At 45.9% G+C, this 22976-nt stretch overlaps 1 protein-coding gene across 3 annotated transcripts; it reads right to left on the bottom strand.

The window, feature by feature from the left end:
• Positions 1 to 2358: 2358 nt before the first annotated feature.
• phex (phosphate regulating endopeptidase homolog, X-linked) lies at positions 2359 to 22036 on the bottom strand. Of its 3 annotated transcripts, XM_056584639.1 has the most exons (23): positions 21639 to 22036; positions 21303 to 21326; positions 19790 to 19846; positions 18460 to 18621; positions 18034 to 18117; positions 17475 to 17701; positions 16747 to 16815; positions 14511 to 14627; positions 14083 to 14166; positions 11138 to 11280; positions 10315 to 10408; positions 9720 to 9848; positions 9126 to 9227; positions 8433 to 8510; positions 7875 to 7978; positions 7375 to 7433; positions 6455 to 6509; positions 5992 to 6059; positions 5651 to 5781; positions 5368 to 5433; positions 4994 to 5098; positions 4502 to 4578; positions 2359 to 3866 (listed from the first exon to the last, which is right to left on the bottom strand). In XM_056584639.1, the coding sequence occupies exons 1-23, from the start codon at positions 21775 to 21777 to the stop codon at positions 3764 to 3766; spliced, it is 2277 nt and encodes a 758-aa protein (XP_056440614.1). In that variant the 5' UTR covers positions 21778 to 22036; the 3' UTR covers positions 2359 to 3763. The 3 variants fall into 3 exon arrangements, with proteins under 3 accessions (XP_056440614.1, XP_056440615.1, XP_056440616.1); XM_056584640.1 differs by lacking the exon at positions 21303 to 21326; XM_056584641.1 differs by lacking the exons at positions 21303 to 21326; positions 21639 to 22036 and adding an exon at positions 21088 to 21284.
• Between the last annotated feature and the right edge of the window lie 940 nt (positions 22037 to 22976).

Raw genomic sequence — 22976 nt, 5'->3', positions numbered from 1 at the left:
GAGAGGGGGCGAGAGAGAGAGAGAGAGAGAGAGAGGGGGGGGGGTGAGAGAGAGAGAGCGAGACAGAGAGAGAGAGAGAGAGAGGGGGGGGTGAGAGAGAGAGAGCAAGAGAGAGAGAGAGAGATGCTGAAAAACATGTATCAATCATGGAACACTCTAAGGCACCATTTCTCCCTCTCTCTCTCCATTCTGCCTCTTCTTATCTTTCTCGCTCTCTCCTCAGATGATAATCAAATCTTTTGTTGTTTCTAAAAGGCCACGAAGACAAATATACTCTCTCTGTTTCCTCCATCTCTCTCTGGCACTAACACACACACACACACACACACACACACACACACACACACACACACACACACACACACACACACACACACACACACACACACACACACACACACACACACACACACACACACACACACACACAAACTTGGGAGTAGGAGGATATAACGTCTGACAGCTCCTATAATGAAAATATGAAATAAAAATCGCTAAACCTGAATGTGGAAGGTGAAAGCTATTCCACCCTGCCAGAGTAGACATCTCTAATTGCCAAATTGGATTCTAATGAAATCAGTCTTAAAGTATGCTCTGTAACGGCTGGATTGTAAGATTGTTGGTTTCTGGACAACTAGTAGGCCTATGTAGGTTGAAATCGCATTCACAGTGCCCCCTATTGGATAGGTATAGAATGACACACGGCAGACTATTTCTACGGACAAGGATTCCACAGGGATAATCTATTATTTACTGATAATTCCTTCAAGAGACAGATGAAAAGGAGAACATGAAATCCCTGGTTGTCAATACAATCTAAAGGAGTCACCTTTTAATCTGTCTATTTGAAAAGATAAGCCAGATATTGGACAAGATTAGTCAAACAACTTTGAGGCTTTAGTATGAGATTAATATCGAAAGTCTGATGGCCCACAAACTGAAATCCGGAAGTTACCCTCTGGTTTGCTTCATATTTGTTCTGACCATCAGGTTGCTGGAGGTGTGGATCCGTCACCCCATGATAAGCTTACAAAAAAATCAACCAGCAGAACGAAGAAAGTGACTTTAAAGGTCTCAAATCATCATTGTGTCGACTGACCCCTGCAGAAATAAAACAAATTAAAATCCCCTTCTGAAATCTTCAGAAATTCCTGCAAATTATTTCTCTTCTGTAGAATATCTCCGTAACGAAGGTAGCAAAGCATAACTCCGGCCCTCGCTGCTCCTGGTTTCCGGCGCAGACTTATTGTGTCCTTTCCCTCTAGAAGTTCTCGTGTAACATCGTTAGACTGCTGGACCAGAAGTTCTCGTGTAACATCGTTAGACTGCTGGACCAGAAGTTCTCGTGTAACATCGTTAGACTGCTGGACCAGAAGTTCTTCTAGGTCTGCTGTTTCAGAAGCACAGCTATAAGGTTGTCGGACTGTTGGATCAGAAGCTCAGCTATAACGTAGAAGGTCTCTCTCTCTCTCTCTCTCTCACTGATGTATCAATGCTGCACTGCTGGTGTTGCTGGCAAAAATACCTCATTAAGCCCAAAACCCCCCGCCTGCACCCTATACACACACACCCACCCTACACACACACAAACACACACACACAAATACACATATACACACCACCTCTGAGACAAACACAAAACCTCTGAGCCACATAACCTTTTTTCATACAAAGGGTTCGAAATCCATTTTGTGAACGAACTAGGAATGCAGGCTTACGTTAGAATGGAAACCTAACTAATGAGGTGTGTGTGAGTGTGAGTGTTTGTGTCCGTGTGTGTGTGTGTGTGTGTGTGCGTGTGTGTTTGTGTGTGTGTGTGTATCTGTGCATGTGGGTCCAACTGATCAGGCTGTAATATTGATGATATCAATAACAATATCTCAAAACATGTACCTCTCTCCATCCATCACCTTGTTCTGTCTTCCACATGGATCTCTTATGTGTATCCATCTGAGTTTCCCTCCATATGTCTGTCTGTCTGTCTCTCTGCCTACCCGTCTCACTGTCTTTATTACTGTCTGTCTGACACTGTGTCAGTATAACTGTCTGTCTTTGTCTCTGCCTATCCGTCTCACTGCCTAAATCACTGTCTGTCTGACATTATGTCTGTATAAATGTCCGTCTATCTGCCTACCCGTCTCCCTGTCTATATCACTGTATATCTGACACTGCGTCAGTATAACTGTCTGTCTCTCTGCCTACCAGTCTCCCTGTATTTCTGTCTGTCTGACAGTGTGTTTGTACAACTCTCTATGACTCTCTGCCTTCCCTTCAGTTTCTCATTGTCTGCCTGTCTCTCTGTCTGTCAGCCTATTCTCAGGCTGTACTCTCCCCTACAGCTCATACCTGAGACGAACGCATACACAAATGGAGCTTTTGATGTTTTTATTGACAGAAACAAACAAGCCACACAAACAGGAAGCCAGCGAACCATGGAGAGGTGAAAAACAAACATACCCAAAATGTCTGATATAGTTGAAAAGCTGTCAGAATAACAACTAGGGCAGCAGCGATTTAAATAAAGAAATAGCAAAAAAAAAAAAAAAAAAGGTAGTGTTTCATACAGTGTGTCATCTTGGCATTTCTAACCGCCTCGATGACTCTCGTCTTTTTCACTCACTGTTTTCTGCTCGCAAGACAAATACACAGCCACTTTCTAATGGCTGGGTTTTCAGCTAAACAAAGCTATGCCGATGCCTTTGCTTAGCAAGGGTTCTTAATTGTGTATATATATTGTACTGTGAATTGGAAAAAAACGTAACAGGACTTAGAAATACCGGAAAACATTAGGACAAAATACTGTATGATGAAACTGTAATACAAAGTATGTAATGTGAGTTTTTTAATGAGGCTTCGTTCTTACAATGTGTTCCCTATATACCATTACAGGCTATTTCATTCAGGTCATTCTTGGTTTATACTATGAAATGCCATTTTTTGTCAATATTAAATAAATACATGAGGTACTATCTTGACAAAAATATATATAAATAAATGTGAATATACATATATAAATAATTCAATATAGTTAAATAAATACATGTTTATTTATTAAACTATATTGACTCATTTATATATTATTTTATAATTTATAATATTTCTTATTATTTTATTGCCTCAATTATTTATTTCAGGATTTATAAAATGTCCTTATATATTTATTTAATAGGCATATTTATTTATGTATGTAATTGTTTCTTTATTCAATAGTGACTTCAATGGCATTCCATATTATATGATGTACGACAAAGTACATTATTTTCCAATAAAAACCAACAATGACTAGATATGAGTGACCGTCATTTCATTTATAAAATTATGGTTTTATAATGGCCTTCATACACGGACATCCAAATATTTTTCCTTTGTGCTTTTTTGCGTACTGCTTTATCTTATTTTATAGCACATTGATGAGGAAGTGTCAAGAGGCAGAGCTTTTATGGAAAAATAACGCACACCATTGGAACGTTATAGACCAATCAGAATCAGGTATTCAATAATGCTGTTCTATAATCAGAAACAATTCACCATGCCGGGGGGATACCAAACATCTTTTCAGAACTAGCATAAGAATGTCAGCCGCCAATGTCTTTCCTCCCGAACTCCATACCAAAGCGTTGAATAGGAATTAAGACCTGCTACGGTTGGACATGATCTGCAGTTCTGATGGCCCCCGAAGCTGGCCCTCTTCTGGTGGGGCCAACAGCGGTTTAGTGCGGGGGTCCATGGGGGGGTCCATGGGGGGGGTTGTGTATTTATTTTTTTACCAAACCCGACAGGACTCTGCACCGCGGTTCATGGGGGACGTGACGGGACAGTTGAAGGCTTTGCGGAACTCCTCAAAGTTGCTCATGGAGCCGATGACCCTGAAGAACACAGCGCCTACTTTCACTTTCACTTTCACAATACGGAGACAGACATTTACACTTAGTCGCAAAACGACTATGTGTAAATGTAAGTATAACAAACAAAGCTACTCATCTGAGAATTGTCTGTTTCAAATCTTTAAATGCTTTTTTGAGCACAGTTGTCTCCTTCCGTTCAGTTTAAAAACAGGTAAGTATCTGACAACTGAAAGTAACCTCTGTAAAATGAACACGCCTCAAGAACTCAATTTGTACGTCCGTATTGGCCAGTTTGTTCCACAGGTTTCTATTGGTTGCTTGACATGGCGACCGGAAAGAGTATGTAAACACTTGCTAGGTGTGTGTCTGTGTGCCTGCACATACATTTGTGTGTATGTGTGTGCGTGTCTGTGTCTGTATGAACATACAGGTTTCTGTGTGTGGTTGTACATGCATGTCTGTGTGTTTGTGTGTGTTTTATTGTACATGTGTGTGTGTGTGTGTGTGTGTGTGTGTGTGTGTGTGTGTGTGTGTGTGTGTGTGTGTGTGTGTGTGTGTGTGTGTGTGTGTGTGTGTGTGTGTGTGTGTGTGTGATTGTACGTACATGAATGTGTGTGTGTATGCATACGTGTGTGTGTGTGTGTGTGTTTGTGTACCTGTATTTTGCAGGGCTGTGGGCTCCAGTCTGAATCAGTTCTCTGGCTGTTTCTGGTCTATAGGCGTAACACCGCACCTGCAACACATCATATTGCTGTGATTCAAATGAAAGAACCCTTTAATGATGGACACAATCCACCACTGAATCTCCATCCTGGTATGATATGGCTTCTTACCTCACAAGAGTCTCATCTAGGGTAAGCAATGCTCCAACAAGAATAAGGAGAGCAATGCCGGAGAGCACTCCGACCTAAGGCTAGGCAGAGCTAATGCTAAAGCTAGCGAGCTAGTCACGTGTTTTGGGGGAGTGGCCTAGGAGGGAGGCCTGAAGAGGGATGGGATTTCAAAACATTGCTTACCCTGAATGGTTTCTCCACCTTGCCTATCCTGGCTTTAATAGTATTAGTGCACTGAGGATGGAGTGCAATAATAGCATGCGTGTACTGTTCGTACTGTATGCATGAATTTATTGTGCGTGTGTGTGTGCTTACGTGTGTGTAGCTGAGGAAGAACAGCTGGTTGTTGGTCATTCCCACTCCCGGTAGGAGAGGCTCCTCCTTCCCACCTCTGTTCTGGTCAAGCCACCTCCGGTAGGCCTGAACACACACACACACACACACACACACCAATAAATACACAAACAGACATAGACACACATAAATAAATACACACAGACCACACACATGCACTTTGGTCTAACCGCATGATGAACAATCGATGGTTCTCAATTTATCCTGAACAGACACATCACTGATAGTCATCTCTTCACAAAGAAGGCGAGGCAGATAGACTGACAGTGTCAGAGAGAGAGAGAGAGAGAGAGAGAGAGAGAGAGAGAGAGAGAGAGAGAGAGAGAGAGACATACCCTGAAGGCCTCCCGTATTCCACCGTTGTCCGCTATGTTCTCACCCAGGGTCCTCTTTCCCAGCACCTGCCCAATCAAAAACACATTATACACCCCTGCTGTCTTCTGATTGGTTCAAGCCAGCACCATCACCCATTTGAGCCATCGGGTCATTGTCTTCCACAAGAAACAATACCCTCAAGGCAGTTGGAATTTCATGCTTGGTTATTTTTCATTGATAATCTTATTTCGCAGATTATTGTCAAAATGTCGGTTGTGGCCAATGGGGTTGAAGAGTTCTTACGTTATGGTCCGCCTCCTCCGAGCGGTAGTCGTTGTATTGGTTGACGATGCACTGGGACTTCTCGTTGAAGGCCGTGATGGACGCGTTGCTCCACCAATGGTCCAGGTTGCCGTTCTTGTCGTACTTGCGTCCTTGTCGCACAAACAAATCAATTACACACTTTCCAATTCAAATGACAACAAAGTTTGACGAAAGACCAGATTAATCCATTATACATGTAGTATCCAGCAGATGCTTTACTCCAAAGCGACCAACGGTGAATTCAGCCACAAGGAACAGTTAGGGTTAGAATAGTGACATGGGGTATTGAACCCACACACATCTGTTCGAGGTTAATTTACCGTTGTTGTCGAAGCCGTGGGTTAACTCGTGTCCGACTATCACCCCGATGGCCCCGTAACTTAAAGACCTGCGAACAACAATCACTCGTCAGCGGGTCGCTTCGGACTGCCACAGCACATTCACATTTTACATTTAGCACACGCTTTTATCCAAAGCGACTTAAAATAAGCACATTCGTCACAAGAAAGAGAAACAATAATATATGGCTGTCGGTACACTATCCTCGCCCTCCATGAAATGTCGTCCCATTAACCGTATTAAAGGGCTACAAATGCTCCCACCTTTTTCCCCAAAAGTCTGCTTTAAAACAAGGAAGAATTTAATTATATTCCATTTGAACAGCTCTCTAATCGGCACAAAACCAACTCGGCGAGGAGGGACTGGAGCTCGATGGAGCTAGCGCCGCGGACCCCCGCGTCTCCTGTGCTGTGGGAGAGGGTGGGTGGGTTCGTCTGGCCTCACCTTGGGTACTCGTTCCCCCAGAAGAACGGCTTCTGAAGCTCCCCCGCCGGGAACCCTGAATGAGGAGGAGGACGGATTCAACACACACCACTTTTGATGTTCTTTTCATTCCGGGCTCCAACTGGCACGGCAATTGAATAAGTTGAGGCTTGGCAGGGAGACGGGGAAATGTAATTTACAACTTGATTAATCTTTTCTACCTCTCTTTCCCTCGCCATTGCTCTCTCTCTCTCTCCATCTCTCTCTCTCTCCATCTCTCTCTCTCTCTCTCCATCTCTCACTCTCTCCCTCTCTCTCTCTACCCCTCTCCATCTCTCTCTCTCTCCCTCTATCTCTCTACCCCTCTCCATCTCTCTCCCTTTCTCTCTACCCCTAGAGAGGGGGATAGAAATGGATAGGTAGTGAGAGATGGAGGGATGGAGATCCCTCCATCTCTCTCTAACCATCTCGGTTTCCATCCCCTTCTCTCCCCCTCTCCAGCTCTTCCTCTCTCAGTTTCTCTATCTCTATTCCTCTCTCTCTCTCTCCGCCGCACTCTCTCCACCTCCCTACATTTCTCTCTCTCTCTCTCTCTCTCTCTCTCTCTCTCTCTCTCTCTCTCTCTCTCTCTCTCTCTCTCTCTCTCTCTCTCTCTCTCTCTCTCTCTCTCTCTCTCTCTCTCTCTCTCTCTCTCTCTCTCTCTCTCTCTCTCTCCCTCCCCCTCCCTCCCTCCCTCCCTCCCTCCCTCCCTCCCTCCCTCTCTCCATCTTTCTCTCTCGCTTGAGACATAGTCAGTTGTTACGTAATCAACTGTTCTATTCTGATTGATACTACAAATAACTAAAAAAGACTACTATTTATAATACTCTTTGGTTCTATTGGTTTAAGTCAATATCCATGTTTGGTGTGCATCTATTTATTCATGAAATGGTTTATCTTACTGATTTGATTGGTGGATGAGCTGTAGAAGGCGTTAACCGTTGTCGGACTTGTGTACCACCTGAAAAAGCACAAAAATTGACATTGACCATGTTTGAATGTAAACTAATCAATAATCTGATTGTTTCTTCAGAGTTCTCAGCATGCGTTTGTAACGAGGTTAAAAAAAAACGTCAGTGGAAGTAGGGAGAGCAGTAGTTACGCACACGGTTGCTTATAGCCTGACCCAAAACAGAAACAGCCTCATGTTGTTTTAATGGTGAGTGGCGCTCAGAGCATTTGTATTATTTCACACGCTGCATATAGGACTCATGTCGAATTTGAATGGGAAAATGTAAGCCACCAAATGAAAATGTTTCACTCCATATTAAAATGTCATTTGACGTCATTTCATCATTTCAGAAACGACGTGTTACATTTTCATACCCAAACTCGACTTGAGTCCTATGTGCAGCAGGCGAGAGAATAGCAGAGGTCAAAGGGTTAAGAGGAGAACACCCACTCGGTGCGCTGAACGCTCTTCCTGAGCCTCCGGATGTCGTCCATCGCGCTGTGGCCAAACACCTGCATGATGTTCCCGTAGTAGTCAGTCTCACTGAAGGACAGCTGGAACACACACACACACACACACACACACACACACACACACACACACACACACACACACACACACACACACACACACACACACACACACACACACACACACACACACACACACACACACCCATCAGGACCCTCATTATTCCATACATGAGTAAAGAGACAGACAGGCATAAATAGAGATGGACAGACATGAATAAAGAGAAAGAAAGGCATGAACAGAGGGACAGACAGGCATGGATAAAGAGACAGACAAGGAATGAATAGAGAGACAGACAGGCATGGATAAAGAGACAGACAGGCATGAGTAAAGGGACGGACAGGCATAAATACAGAGACAGACAGGAGACAAACAGTAAAGAGACAGACAGGCATGGATACAGAGACAGACAGGCATGAATTGAGACGGACAGGAATGAAGGGAAACAGACAGGCATGCAGCCGTATGTGGCCCTACATGTTTCAGGTCTTCGTTGACGTAGGTGTCGTTCAGGTAGAACTCGGGGTAGCCCACCTTAGCCAGGACTGCATCAGCCTGGACACATCAGCCAATCAGACGATAGAGAGATGAGTCAGCGATATAAAAGGCATTAAGAGCATCATCACAGAGTGCCATCAAGGGACCAATATGTAATCACCAAAGTACCCAACAAAGTAGTTATATTTCACTGAAATTTAAAAAAACATATTTAGATTGCATTGAACCTCCCTGATTGTTTTCACATTATGAAAGATTGAAAAAACATAAATGACGATCACATAAAGCAATGAAGTCTTGCCTGGTCTACTCCAGGGCTACGGCCCCATCAAGGAGATAATGATATTAATAATGGATTTTATCCCTGCTGTCGGGGGCCCTCATCCGCTAGTCTGTCTGAACGGCGGCTCGCTTCCTTCCTGGGGGCCCGACACCCGCCGAAGGCGGCGAAAGAACGGAGAGGAGCGCTTGTTTTTCACAACGACACCAGCCGGATGATTTTTTACCAAGGGGGTTTTGGGCGGTAATTTCCATGACAAATAAAGTCTGGGGTCTAATTTAGATGTGTGTCATTGTCTTAGAGGGGTGCGGTTCCCTGTCTGTCGGGCCCCTGAGCGGGAGGACTCCGGTGGTGTCTGACGACGTTGAGGTTAAAGTGAGAACAAGCGTTGCCTTTTCCACGGCTCTCTTCTTGGTCGGCTCGTCCATCCAGGAGTTCTCCTTCTCCAGCATGTCGACAAAGGCCCAGCGCACCCCCTCCACCAGCTCCTCCATCTGGTGGTGGAGCGCACACACACACACACACATACATACAAATACACACACACACACGCAGACACATACACACAAAGTATTGGATGATGTAGTAAGCTTACAGTATCGCTAAGTGTGGCTTTGAGCGGGAAACACACATGCAAGTATCAACAGAAATCTACAAATAGCATTTCAAGCGGAATTCTAACTAAAGTGGAAGGAGTCTCTCTATGTATGGATGTCTGGGTGTCTGTCTTTCTATTTTCCTCGACAACCGTTCATCCGATCGGCATCACTTGGTGGATGTGTGGCCGAGGGCCCGAGGAAGGAACATCTCGAGAGGGAAATCTTCAAGCAGTAGCATTACCGGAGGCCTGTTCCGAAACAGACAGCTTTGAAACGGCACCGCACTGGTGGGAGAGAACACACACACAGACACAGACACAGACACAGACGCACACGCACACACACACACACACACACACACACACACACACACACACACACACACACCATTTGTTTCTTGTCCTCTTGGAAGTGTGTGTCGATGAAGAGGCGTCCGGTCGGTAGGAGCAGCAGGTTCCTGATGTAACCGACACACTTGTCCACCTGTGACATCAGCGAGGTGGTCCCCGTGGTAACCTGGTGGGAGAGGAGGAGTTTGATTTGAGCACTGAGATTTGGGTGTGTTCATTGCAAACAGTTTCATACCTTCACTATCCTACTAACCAACTAACTGACTAACTAACTGACTAACTATCTAAAATATCAACCCGCTGCCTACTAACAAACTAATGACTAACTGCCCAACAAACTGACTGACCAAAATACGGAATGACTAACTAACTGACCGACTAATAAACTAACTAAATGATGTCCAGGCTAACTGACTTTCAAATGACTTACTGACCTACTGGTAAACGTACTTATTAACTGACCGACTAAAAGACAAACTAACTAACTGCCCGCCTAACTGACTAACAGACCAACTGACTAACAGCCTTTCAACTTTGACAGGGCCACCAGCCACCAGGGGATCAGCTCTAGAAGTGACAGAGTGACCTGACATAACGTCCACAGCATCGCAGAGCTGGTGGGTCCTGCTCACCCGGGCGTAGTCCAGGTACCGGTAGAGGAAGCGCCGGCTCAGGGCGGTTGTCCGGGACAACACAGATCTCCACTGAACATAGTTAGCCACTGTCCTGAGAGAGAGAGAGAGAGGCGGAGAGAGATAGAGAGACAAAGAGAGACAGAGAGGAGAGAGAGAGAGGGAGAGATATGGAGAGAGAGACAAAGACAAAGAGAGACAACGATAGAGAGAAAGCAGAGAAAAATACAGACAGAGAGAGAGGTAAAGAAAAACAGAGTGACCAGACAGAGAGTGGGTAATTGATTTAGAGGGACAGAGTGCAGGCGAGGGGACAGTGTGTATGTGGGGGAAAGAGAGAAAAAGAAAGAGGAGGGAGGGGCGAGAAAGAGAGAGAGGGAGAGAAAGAAAGCCAAAGACAAATGCAGAGCAAGGGCATCAATTAAATTACAGTACAATCTCAATCTCATTATAAAATATATTAGAATAATTTAATGAGAACTAGAAACCCTGAGGCTGTATGAAGTGATCACGTACGTATCTGTGTGTGTGTCTTTGTGTGTGTGCTTGCGTGCATACGTGTCTATGTGCATGTGTGTTTCTGCGTGTACTTGTTAATGTGTGTATGTGTCTATGTGTGTATTTCTGTGTCATTATGTGTGTGTTTGCAAGTGTGCATCATTGTTTGTGTGTGTGTGTGTGTGTGGTTATGTGTTTGTGTGTGCGTGTGTGTGTGTGTGTGTGTATGCAAGTCCCTACGTGTGCGTGTGTGTCCCTGTGTGTGTGTGCATGTGGGCCCCCATGTCCTTAAGTGTGTGTGTGTCGGCGCGTGTGTGTGTGTCACCTTGGGTCGGTTGTGTTGATGAGTTTGAAGAGGTCTTTAAAGTACTGCGGCGCTCTCACGATGACGGGCTCGGAGGGGGAGATGGAGAGGGACGGGTCACCGGCGGACTCCACCACAGCCCGGACGTAGGCCAGCCAGTCAAACTACACAGAGAGAGACACTTGACTAGGGAACTATAGAATGAGAGAGAGAGAGAGAGAGAGAGAGAGAGAGAGAGAGAGAGAGAGAGAGAGAGAGAGAGAGAGAGAGAGAGAGAGAGAGAGAGAGAGAGAGAGCCCTCTCACCTCTGACGAGGTCAACAGAATAATAACATCTAACCATGCCACCCCCTGCCCTATTGACGCTATCCCCTCCTCTCTCCTCCAGGATGTCTCAAGCGACATCCTGCCATTTCTCACCTCAATTATCAACTCCTCCCTCACTTCAGGCATTGTTCCAGCGTCTTTCAAGACTGCCAGAATAAAGCCTCTCCTCAAAAAAACAACTCTTAATACCACCGACATCTAGAACAACAGACTGGTGTCTCTTCTTTCATTCCTGTCTAAAACACTGGAACGTGCCGTTGCTAACCAACTGTCCTCCTATCTCTCATCTAACAACCTCCTTGACCCCCACCAGTCAGGTTTCAAGAAGGCACACTCCATTGAGACGGCTCTCCTCGCGGTGACAGAGTCCCTCCGTGCTGCCAGAGCCTCGTCCCTCTCATCGGTTCTCATTCTCCTCGACCTGTCCGCAGCATTTGACACGGTGAACCACCAGATCCTCCTTGCCACTCTTGCCGAACTTGGCATCGCTGAATCTGCTCTTCCCTGGTTCACATCCTACCTGACGAACCGCACCTATCAAGTGACATGGAATGGCTCCTTGTCTAAAGCTTGCACGCTTGAAACTGGTGTCCCTCAAGGCTCTGTACTGGGGCCTCTTCTGTTCTCCCTCTATACCAGATCTCTGGGCTCGGTAATTGCATCACACGGCTTTCCCTATTACTGCTATGCTGACGACACTACTACACTATTTCTCTCTTTCCCCTCATCTGATAAAGCCCTGATTACAACACGCATATCGGAATGTCTGGTGGACGTCAGCACCTGAACAACTGCCCATCACCTGAGGCTTAACCTCAACAAAACCGAGCTCCTCCTAATCCCAGGGAAAGATTGCCCACACATGGATTTACTGGTCACTGTTGAGAACATCACTGTATCTCCTTCTCCAACTGCCAGAAACCTCGGTGTGGTATTGAACAATCAGTTATGCTGCACCGCAAACATCACTGCGGTGGCCCGATCCTGCAGATTTGCACTTTACAACATCCTCAGAATCGGGCCCTTCCTCACAAGGGAAGCAGCTCAGCTTCTAGTCCAATCACTGGTCATCTCCCGCCTCGACTACTGCAACTCACTCCTGGCTGGACTTCCTGCCTCTGCGATTAAACCTTTCCAGCGCATCCAGAATGCGGCAGCGCGCCTCGTGTTCAACCTACCGAAGTTCTCCCATGTGACCCCCCTCTTCCGGGACCTCCACTGGCTCCCTGTAGTAGCTCGCATCAAATTTAAGACGATGGTACTGGCATACAAGCTAGTCGATGGAACTGCCCCTGCCTACCTCCAAGCATTGCTAAAGCCACACACCCCAGCTCGATACCCCCGCTCAACTACCTCAGCTGGACGTCTGGTACCGCCATCGCTAAGAGCTAGCAAAGGCCGTTCAGCAAAGTCACAACTTTTCTCGGTTTTGGGACCTCAGTGGTGGAACGAGCTCCCTGTCCCTCTCAGGACCGCAGAGTCACTCACAATCTTCCGAAAAAGACTCAAGACTCACCTGTTCAAAGTCCACCTCGACACTGCATAGCCACCCTCCCCCTTCTGGCCACCATTGTACACTGTATTCTGTTGTGTTGTATTGTATTTTATTGTATTGTACTGTATTGTACTGTATTGTATGGTATTGTATTGTAGTACTTAACTGTGTAGCAACTGCAGTAGCTGCTATCATTGCTGTAACACAGGGAATTTGTTAGCCTAGCGATTGTTGTACTTGCACTTGGTTCTATGAACATCCTTTCTGTACCGACAGCGATATATTGATGCACTTCTTGCAAAAGCGTCTGCTAAATGCCCTAAATGTAAATGTAAAGAGTGGGAGAGAGAGAGACGTTATATGACTAGGGAAATATAGAATGAGAGAGAGAGAGAGAGAGAGAGAGAGAGAGAGAGAGAGAGAGAGAGAGAGAGAGAGAGAGAGAGAGAGAGAGAGAGAGAGAGAGAGAGAGAGAGACGCTACATGACTAGGGAAATATAGAATGAGAGAGGGAGAGAGAGAGGGAGAGAGAGAGAGAGAGAGAGAGAGAGAGAGAGAGAGGGGAAGAGAGGGAGAAGAGAGAGACGTTACATGACTAGGGAAACATAGAATGAGAGAGGGAGACAGAGAGAGAGAGAGAGAGAGAGAGAGAGAGAGAGAGAGAAAGAGAGAGAGAGAGCAAGAGAGAGTGAGAGGAAGAGAGAGATGGACAGAGCGAGTGAGAGAGGGGGGGTAGAGAGATATTTATCCTTGGTTTTCCAACGTTAGCACTTGGACGTACCAGTCTAAACAGACCAGCCTTGGCCAAGATCAGTTTGAGGACAAAAGCAGACACCCAACACATATACTGTGGAACTGTTCCTGAAACAGTCGTTGCCACCGTTTCAGATCATAGTTATATGTATAAATACATGACTTATAAGTTTATGCATTTTGAATGTGCTATGCGCAGGCCTTCTGTGGAATTAGATTGTATAGGAGATCACAGATGCTTCAGTTCAAACAATGTCAGTGAATGTGTGTGTGTGTGTGTGTGTGTGTGTGTGTGTGTGTGTGTGTGTGTGTGTGTGTGTGTGTGTGTGTGTGTGTGTGTGTGTGTGTGTGTGTGTGTGTGTGTGTGTGTGTGTGTGCCTAGGATACAGTACCTTTGGTATAAGCCGCTGTAAGCGTGACAGAGTGTATTTGTTGTACATGTTCTCACTGGTTCTCTCCTCAAACGGAATCAGCATCTGCACCCACAAAGGATGAAACAACATGAAGGATAAACACAACTAAACAGACAACAGAAATGAACATCAACAGAAAAAAACACAATAGATAGTTAGATAGATAGGTTAATCAAATAGTTAAATTAATGTATTCCTCCACTTGTTAACTTCATCCTTATCACCAAATGTTTATTACTTACTAAGTAACTAGATAGATAGCTAACTATCAATCTAACAAACCAAATGGTTGGCTAGCTAGATAACTAGCTTACCAACTGATCAACGCACTTGTATCATTATCCAAACAATTGATAAATATATTCAAATACAATATTGAATAAGGATTTCCTCCACTTTTTCTCCACCTTAGCCAGTTTAATTTCAAAGGCCAGAACTTCCTCCATCTGGACCTGAGCTGCTTTCTGCGGCGCGCCCAGCATCACGGCAATGTCCACCATGAGAGAGAGCAGGGCTGCCCGGTACTAGGGAGAGAGGAGAGGGGTCAGCACCACACATGCCTGAACTGGGCTGTCTTCCAAATCACATTATTTTTCTTGTGTACTAGGGGTAGCTGTACAGCTCCCCCGAGACAAGGCAAGGCAAGGCAACTTTATTTATAAAGCACTTTTCAGACACGACGCAGACCTAAAGTCCTTGACATAGAAACATTGTCACACAATACAATAAAATAAGAAAATAAAATAGATAGGCAAAAGTAAATTAAGGCAAAGTAAGAAAATTCAATGCATTTAAGATTTAGCAGAAAGCTTAAGTAAGTCTTGCAATGTATCTTCTGCTGAGCAGAGGATTGTGGGTTAGTATAGCCAAAAAGCATGCTGGCTAGCATTGTCCATGGCTAGCATACTGCCACATTCGACATGATGGGAGTACAACATCCTGTTTTTTTTGTCATACTGCATTTTCCATACGATTTATTGGATATGGCTGTGCAGTCTCATGCCCCAATCCATGCGTTTATGGATAACATATTATGTCCAGCGTCCACAAGAAAAACTGTGTTTTTATATGCATGGGGAACACGAACAGCCGAGATGAAAAGAACAGTGATATCATAAGTCCAATGGACTCAATGAGTCCAGTCAGTGTGGTGTTTGATTTATTCAGTGGACACATTGTTGCCATCTGCTGGCCTGGCATGCCTATGTGAGGGTTTTTGTGTTCGTTTTTTGTGTTATATTCTGTGTTATCTGCCTTAGTTTTTGCGTTGGTGTGGACAGGGCCTCAATCTTCTTCTAAGAGCTTTACTGCACCACAAGTATGTGTAGCCCAACGGTAGAAAACACAACACGATGGAAGGAACAGCAAAACAAAGAAACAAGTAGGGGGTAAGGAGGAGGTATGTTTACATTTGGGGTGTAGGTCATGAAGTACTAGGATTGCAGCAACAGGTATTTTGAGTAAAGGCCTTCATACATACATTCCCATTTTCTAGTAGATCATACTGGCAACCACTTAAATTAATTAAACTTAAAAGGTCCCTTCCATTGGTTATTCTTAATGCTTTATTTAATAAAATACCAATGAAGGCATCTCCAAAAGCATCACTAAGAAATATAATACTAACCCTCTGGGGTTAAATAACCTGACATTTTCTCTAATCTGTTAATGTCAGGCTGGATAAATGAAACACTGAGTGGGCGTGGCAGTTTGGCTTGAGTCGTGTGAGATACATACTCACGTTTAGATGTATCAAGGAACAATTCACTCTTTTACATTTATCATTATACTGAATGGTGGAACTTAAAGGGGACATATTATGAAAACACTTTTCCTGGGATTTGGGGTGATGTCCGCGCATTTCAGAAGCAGGGATATTCCATACAAAAATAGATGTCTAATATATCAGTTTGCCATGTGATTACCTGGCAGGGAGTCTGGCCGAGCTACCGGACTGCCGCCGAAGTAGTCCGGCAGCTCCGGCGGGGGGAGCTCGTGGCAGTCCGGCAGCTCAGCTCCGGGAGTACAATCCCTTTCTCCTCCATGTCGTTGTTCAATATGGACTTCAGAGAGTCAAAGCCAAAATTCCTTTCCCCCAACTCTTCTCAACCATGGCCGAGATAACCCCCACTACGAGTCTTTACTTGTTGTTGAAGCAGCAGAGACGTCAGACGCAGTCTGTATGATTCATAATATCATCCGAGGCGCTCTTAGCTTTTGGCCGTGATATTAGATATAATATTATACAAATACCTATATAAATATTATATTATTATTATTATTATTATTATATTATATTATATAGATATAGAGCTCTAGGAGTCCGCAAACGGCAACAATCCCTTCTCCTCCATGCTGTGGTTCACTCTGACAGCTCATTGGTCAATGGGCAGCAGCTCATTTGCATTACAGCTAGAGACACCAGAAACAACACATTCTGAAGGGACTGAAACAGAGGAAAATAGAGTGTTCTTTTTCAAAAACATGTTTTCTTGAACTCATATACTATGTTTAATTGTTGAGAAAACACCATAATATGTCTCCTTTAAACAATTGAAAAAATATTCCACAGAAGCTAGTAAAGCTACTCCTTCTCGGGTGTGGGTGGGTGTGTGTATGTGTGTGTGTGGGTGGAGGACTCACAGCCTTGGCGGAGGTGGTGTTGGAGGTGTAGTCCTCTTTGGAGGGCAGGGTCAGGAGCTCCTGGTCCAGCTGTGGAGGGGGAGGGGGAGGGAGAGGGAGGAGAGTTTGCCTGTCACCTGTTCAGTTCACATGGACCCATGTGTTCCCTCTAACCTTCACACACACACACACACACACACACACACACACACACACACACACACACACACACACACACACACACACACACACACACACACACACACACACACACACACACACACACACACATCTCTTAGTCACACACACACACACACACACACACATCTCTTAGTCACACACACACACACACACATATATCTCTTAGTCACACACACACACACACACACACACACACACACACACACACACACACACACACACACACACACACACACACACACACACACACACACACACACACACACACACACACACACACACACACACACACGAATATATCTCTAAGTCACACACACATTCATACACAAACACACACACAGATACATACAAACACATACGCATCTATCTCGTAGTCACACACACACATTTGTGTACGACAGACACACACGCATACTGATCCATATGCATGCACAAACACACACTTATACATTTGTGTGCGCACAGACACACACACACACACACACACATACTTACAGATACACATGCAGACAAACACACGCACATACTCTGTGAAATGTCAAACACACCTTGAGGATATGATGAGTGGAGTTCTTGTCATCGGGGGCGACGGACAGGCGAATCAGGATGTTCTTGCTGTGCTGGGCCCTGATGGCGGACAGCGTCTTCTGAAGGTCCCATTGCCCCGGCAACCACTGCCAGTCCCCCAACAGCCCCTCCCCCACCACCGGCCAGCGGAACTCTGGCTGTCGGAGCGTCTTTAGTAGGGGCCGGGAGTCCAACTGCTCTAGTTTCGCTGAACACACACACACACACACACACACACACACACACACACACACACACACACACACACACACACACACACACACACACACACACACACACACACACACACACACACACACACACACTGTTAAATGAAGATCCTCTTTATTTTCTTTTAGAGGTGTATGTGTGTGTGTTTCTGTATGTGGGCAGATACACATGCATTAAAGTGTTTGTTTGCATTGATGAGCGTCTGCTTTTCCAGATAAGTTTGTACCCGCGTGCAAGTGTGAGCATGTGTATCACTATGTGTGTGTGTGTGTGTGTGCGCGTGTGTGTGTGCGTGTGTGTGTGACTCACTCTCGTCAATGCAGGAGCGGTAGAGCACCTTCGCCTTGGTCACCGCCTCCAGCTCACCGGGGCTGGACGGCGCTTTCAGCAGATCTGTGGACAGGAAGTAGCAGGTTATAACTGACCTCTGACCTCTCAGTTACAACTCACGGAGTTGAAGTAGATCAAATAGTCCGACACCCGAGGTGGCCTAACACGAAAGGATTTGGGTTAAATCCATGTAATCTTAGAACCTTGCCTCTTCTCGTTAATAGCTACTTTTATACTCCCTGCGTCGTTCGTTGTTCTGGGTAAACCGGTTTCCGGAAGGCCTCAGAATTTAGGAGGCAGCCATGACATTTCTTTACATTTCAGGATATCTCCCACCGGATTCATATGCTATGATACACAACTTGCCTTTACGTCTCACAGCAATGAACACACACGCACGCACACCTTTGAGTCTGTTGTTGACGTGCTGCCGCAGCCAGGAGTAGATCCCGAAGGAGTTGGAGGTCTCTGGGATGGGGTGCTCCCTCAGCCAGCCCCCGCAGCCAAACGAGTAGAAGTCCTCACACGGGTCCACCGAGCGGTCCATCTTCCTCAGGATGGAGCCCGCTGGGGGGGGGGGGGGATAGGGACCATGACAGAGTGAGGGGAAGGAAGAGGGAGAGAGAGAGACACAGATAGAGAGAGAGAGAGAGAGAGAGAGAGAGAGAGAGAGAGAGAGAGAGAGAGAGAGAGAGAGAGAGAGAGAGAGAGACAGTTAGGCAGAGTTAGTCTTTTCATATTCATTGTTCTTGAAGATACTAGCGACATTGTTTTATGATTGTGTGCTCCAACGACCCAAACTATTTATTGCTTATCAATTATTAGCATTCCTTTTTATTAGCCTCAATAGTAAATAAAATCTCTCACAAATCATAAATAATACAATATGAGATCCGGAAAGGCTTTACGTGTTAGTTAAATTGACAACTCCTACTTAGATGTGACAACTCTCCTGCCAACAAGAGACCAGTTCAGAAGGTGGATATGTTCTGTGCCCCACAGGGCCGAGGCGAGGGAACATTGCTCTCTTGTCTTTGTGACGAGCCCAGCTAGTCTTAATCACGGGAACAGGAACAGACCGCATTATGAGTACAGCGCACTATAAAGACAGAGCACGATAAAGAGAGCGGAGAGGACGTCGTCTTATGAATGCTTGTCTCTTTACATTGTACTGTGAGCCGGCGGTGGGTGTTAAAGGCGATGACGTGTGTGGGAGAAGAGGAGCGTTGGGGAGGTGGAGTTTGATGGTAAAATCAAAGCGGTAGATTAGCCCTCCGGGTCTGGTTTTACGTCAGTTCAATAAAAGCTTAGAAAGCAGCGTTGGGCGATAACTCAGATAATCGGCGGCTCGGTCTCCAGTGACTCTGTCTCATTGTGTGGGCTGGCTTGGCATCGGGGCTTTTAAACACATTAATGAATCACTGTTTCTTTGATAAATATTCATCTCCCTCCCCACTCCAAAAATTTTCTTTGCTATTCCTGGCTTCTGTCTTCTCTATGTTTTTATGGGCCTTTATGAACGTTAGCGTGTCTGTCTAACCCTACCAACCAATCGTTACATGTGATGTGTCCTGGTATATTTCCTCCGGAAACATAAATGTCATCATAAATGGCCCATCAGAGCTCTGACACGTAACAGCTGACGCACACACACGCAACCCCACACACGCACACGCACACACACACACACACACACACACACACACACACACACACACACACACACGTTCCTTACCTGCCTCGATGCATTCCTTTGTCAGACAGAACTCCTGATCCTCACTTTTTTGAGCCACTGTAGAGAAAACAACAAGAGAGGGACAAAGATTACTTGAAATAAACCCTTTTGGTTCAGCACAACACCCACTGTGTTCTTTATCATCTTCTCATGTAACATCTGTCAAGTCTCACATTCACGCACGCACGCAGGCACGCACGCATGCACGTAGGAACACACACATGCACGCACATACAAAGGAACGCTTGCACGCGGGAACGCACTAACGCACGCAGGAACGCACACATGCACGCACCCATGCACGTTCACACGCACACACGCACACCATTGGACTGATCTAAACCCAACATGGTTATAAAGGGGTCCTTCCCACTGACATTCTGAGCACGTCACGGCTCACTTCACGTCTCCCCTTGGGTTCAGCGGGAGGCGGAAACGGCCCCAGCACCGCCCAGAGTCGCCTGGTGACACGCGGTACGCCGTGTGTTTATGTGTGCCATTCAGAGGAGGAACCCCAGGCTGGGAGGAGGCCGGTCCAGAAACCAGTCTGCCCCTCCATTCTGAACACGTGAGAGGCACTTCAATGAGCCAGTCAGCACCACAGCCAGCCTCTCACTGGGAGGGACTGGGAGGAGATGGTGGTTAAGTAGTGAACAACTGTAGTATGGTATAAATATAGTGTAGAGTGTCTATACATAGTAGTCAGCCAGACGGACCTCAACATATAGAAGCACTTACATGCACACCAACGTATCATCAAGGACACACACATTCTCCCTCTGCCAAGGGGTTGACCTGCAACAGCCTTACAGTCCACTGACCTGAATTGATCACTTCGCAAACCCCCCTCACACACACACACACACACACATTTACACACATACAAACACACTAACACTGCTTGCTTGCTTGAACAGCGTAGCAAAAGTAAGAGTAGTAATACATCTAAATTAATTAAGTAACTTTGTGCGTGTGTGCGTGTGCGTGTGCGTGTGCGTGTGCGTGTGTGTGTGTGTACATGTCTTTGTTTGAATATATATATATACACACATTACACATTCACACACATACAGTATTCATATATAATTACGCCACAGACCAACCACAAAAATTTAGCCGCCCCTTAATTACCAGAAACAATACATATTCCATCCCATAATACATCCAAGAAGCAGGAAGGGGTAAACAAACACACCCACCCATACCCTCTCAACTGAACCGTCACAAACACACATACCGTCCTCTCATGTCCTCAGTAAACAGGAAACACACAAACATTCAAACACACACACACACACACTTGTCGGACAAGAGGGGCCAAATCAAAATACTGCCTTCCCTGCAGTCCCTCAGGTCTGTTGCTCATTGCGCCGTGTATTGTCGCTCACATTCACCCTGACCACACGTCACGCACACCGAGATGATGAAACCGTAAACCAGACCCCCAAAATAGTCTGCCACCACGCAGCTTCCATGCTACACCACACAGTGCCCGGCCGGCCGGCAACCTCACCACTTTGTGTACACAAGCCAGCGTCTATGGGTGAGAGAGAGAGTGAGTGAGCATGTGTGTGTGTGTGTGAGAGAGCATATGTGTGCGTGTGTGAGCATGTGTGTGTGTGTGTGTGTGTGTTGTCTGTGTCCTGGCGGAGCTATTTACAGGCCGGTGTGTATGCTATAATCTATGGTGTTCCGTGTACACTCTCATCATGGGCTTCCATGGAATTCCCTGCAAATGACAACGTTTGGCACGGGAGGAAGGCTTGAGGAGCTGTCTCTGTGTGGGACTCTGTGTGTGGGACTGGGTGTGTGTGTGTGTGTGTGTGTGTGTGTGTGTGTGTGTACTTACCCAGTATGAGTGCGAGCAGCAGGACGCAGCACAGACACACACTCACGGCCAGCGCAGCCTTCAGCAGACGGCCGTTGCTTTTGAGCAGTTGAACATTTCGGCTGTCTAACGGCTCCGACTCCATGGTTGTATGTACCATGCTCTCTCACATACACACACACACGTGCTACACTAAGACACACACACACACACACACGCACACACTATCCTGGCGTACTCACCTGACTACACTAGCCCACAGAGTAAGAGTCAACCACTAGGTCACTGAAGTCCCACTTTCCCCTTCTTTCCAAACTCCTACCTGTCCTTCCCTCCTTCCTTCCCTTCTCTCTGCCTGTGCTTCAAGGGTCTTTCTCTGTCTCGGTCTCTCTGAGGTCTACTCTAACTTCTCCCTGACTCACCCACTTTCAAACCATCCCTCTCTTTGCTGTCACTCCTCTTTGCGATCCCTCCCTCCCAGCCCTCAGAGAGAAGGCAACAGGGAGCCAGGCTTTCAGATAATCACCTGATGGACGTTTATTGTAGTGTTTTATGGTTAGTGTGGGCAGACACCTGTTGTTGTTTCAGACAGCCGTTGTTGCCCACCAGTGTGCTAGTGTTTGTGTCTGCCGGTGGGGCCGCTTTGAAGCAAATGTATTAATTGCTTGGTAATTCTAGGGAGAGCACAGCCACAGTGTGTGTGCGTGTATTGATGTGTATGTGTGTGTGCCTAATCTTATGTTCAGAACACAGGGGTGCTCTGCTTTGGACATTTATCAGATTAAAAGGGCCACCAGAGCAGAAGTAAATGGAACAGGATGGCCCATGAGGAACACGGACAGACCGCTGATGGCCATGACTCATTAATCCAGCAGTAATGACATTGTGAGGTCTGGTTAAAACACACGAGCGTCTCCCGCTCGTCCCAAACCTCCCTCGGCTTTGGTCATGTACATGTACGTTTTCCATTCCAGTAAAGCCCTTTAAAAGAGAGAGAGAGAGAGAGAGAGAGAGAGACTTTACATGACTAGGGAAATATAGACTGAGAGCGAGGGAGAGAGAGAGAGAGAGAGAGATGGACAGAGCGAGTGAGAGAGGGGGGGGTAGAGAGATATTTATCCTTGGTTTTCCAACGAGAGAGACGGACAGACATTTTTGTTATTTGTTGCTATTCATCTTTGCGTCCTGTGTTGTAATATATACTACTTTCTGTGCTTTGGCAATTTAAAGGAAAGTTTTCAATTACAGTAAAGCCCTTTGAATGAGAGAGAGGCTGACTTCCAGTGCAGCCCAGGGTTGCTCTTTAACCTCCTACTGTGCGGGGAGAATTTCCCCACACACTCAGCACTGTATGTGATG

This window comes from Gadus chalcogrammus, chromosome 23, assembly GCF_026213295.1.
Source record: "Gadus chalcogrammus isolate NIFS_2021 chromosome 23, NIFS_Gcha_1.0, whole genome shotgun sequence".
NCBI classification, from domain to species: Eukaryota; Metazoa; Chordata; class Actinopteri; order Gadiformes; family Gadidae; genus Gadus; species Gadus chalcogrammus.
Note: the sequence above shows the minus strand (reverse complement) of the source record. Positions and strands in the feature narration are given on the sequence as shown.

Excerpts from the sequence above, each read along its gene's own strand:
- phex (XM_056584639.1), bottom strand. The coding sequence starts at position 21,777 with ATGGTACATACAACCATGGAGTCGGAGCCGTTAGACAGCCGAAATGTT. Across the intron at positions 11,281-14,082 it reads TACAGCGGCTTATACCAAAG|TTTGACTGGCTGGCCTACGT; the intron begins GTACTGTATCCT and ends CTCTCTGTGTAG. Across the intron at positions 6,510-7,374 it reads CTCATCCACCAATCAAATCA|GGTTCCCGGCGGGGGAGCTT; the intron begins GTAAGATAAACC and ends CTCCTCATTCAG.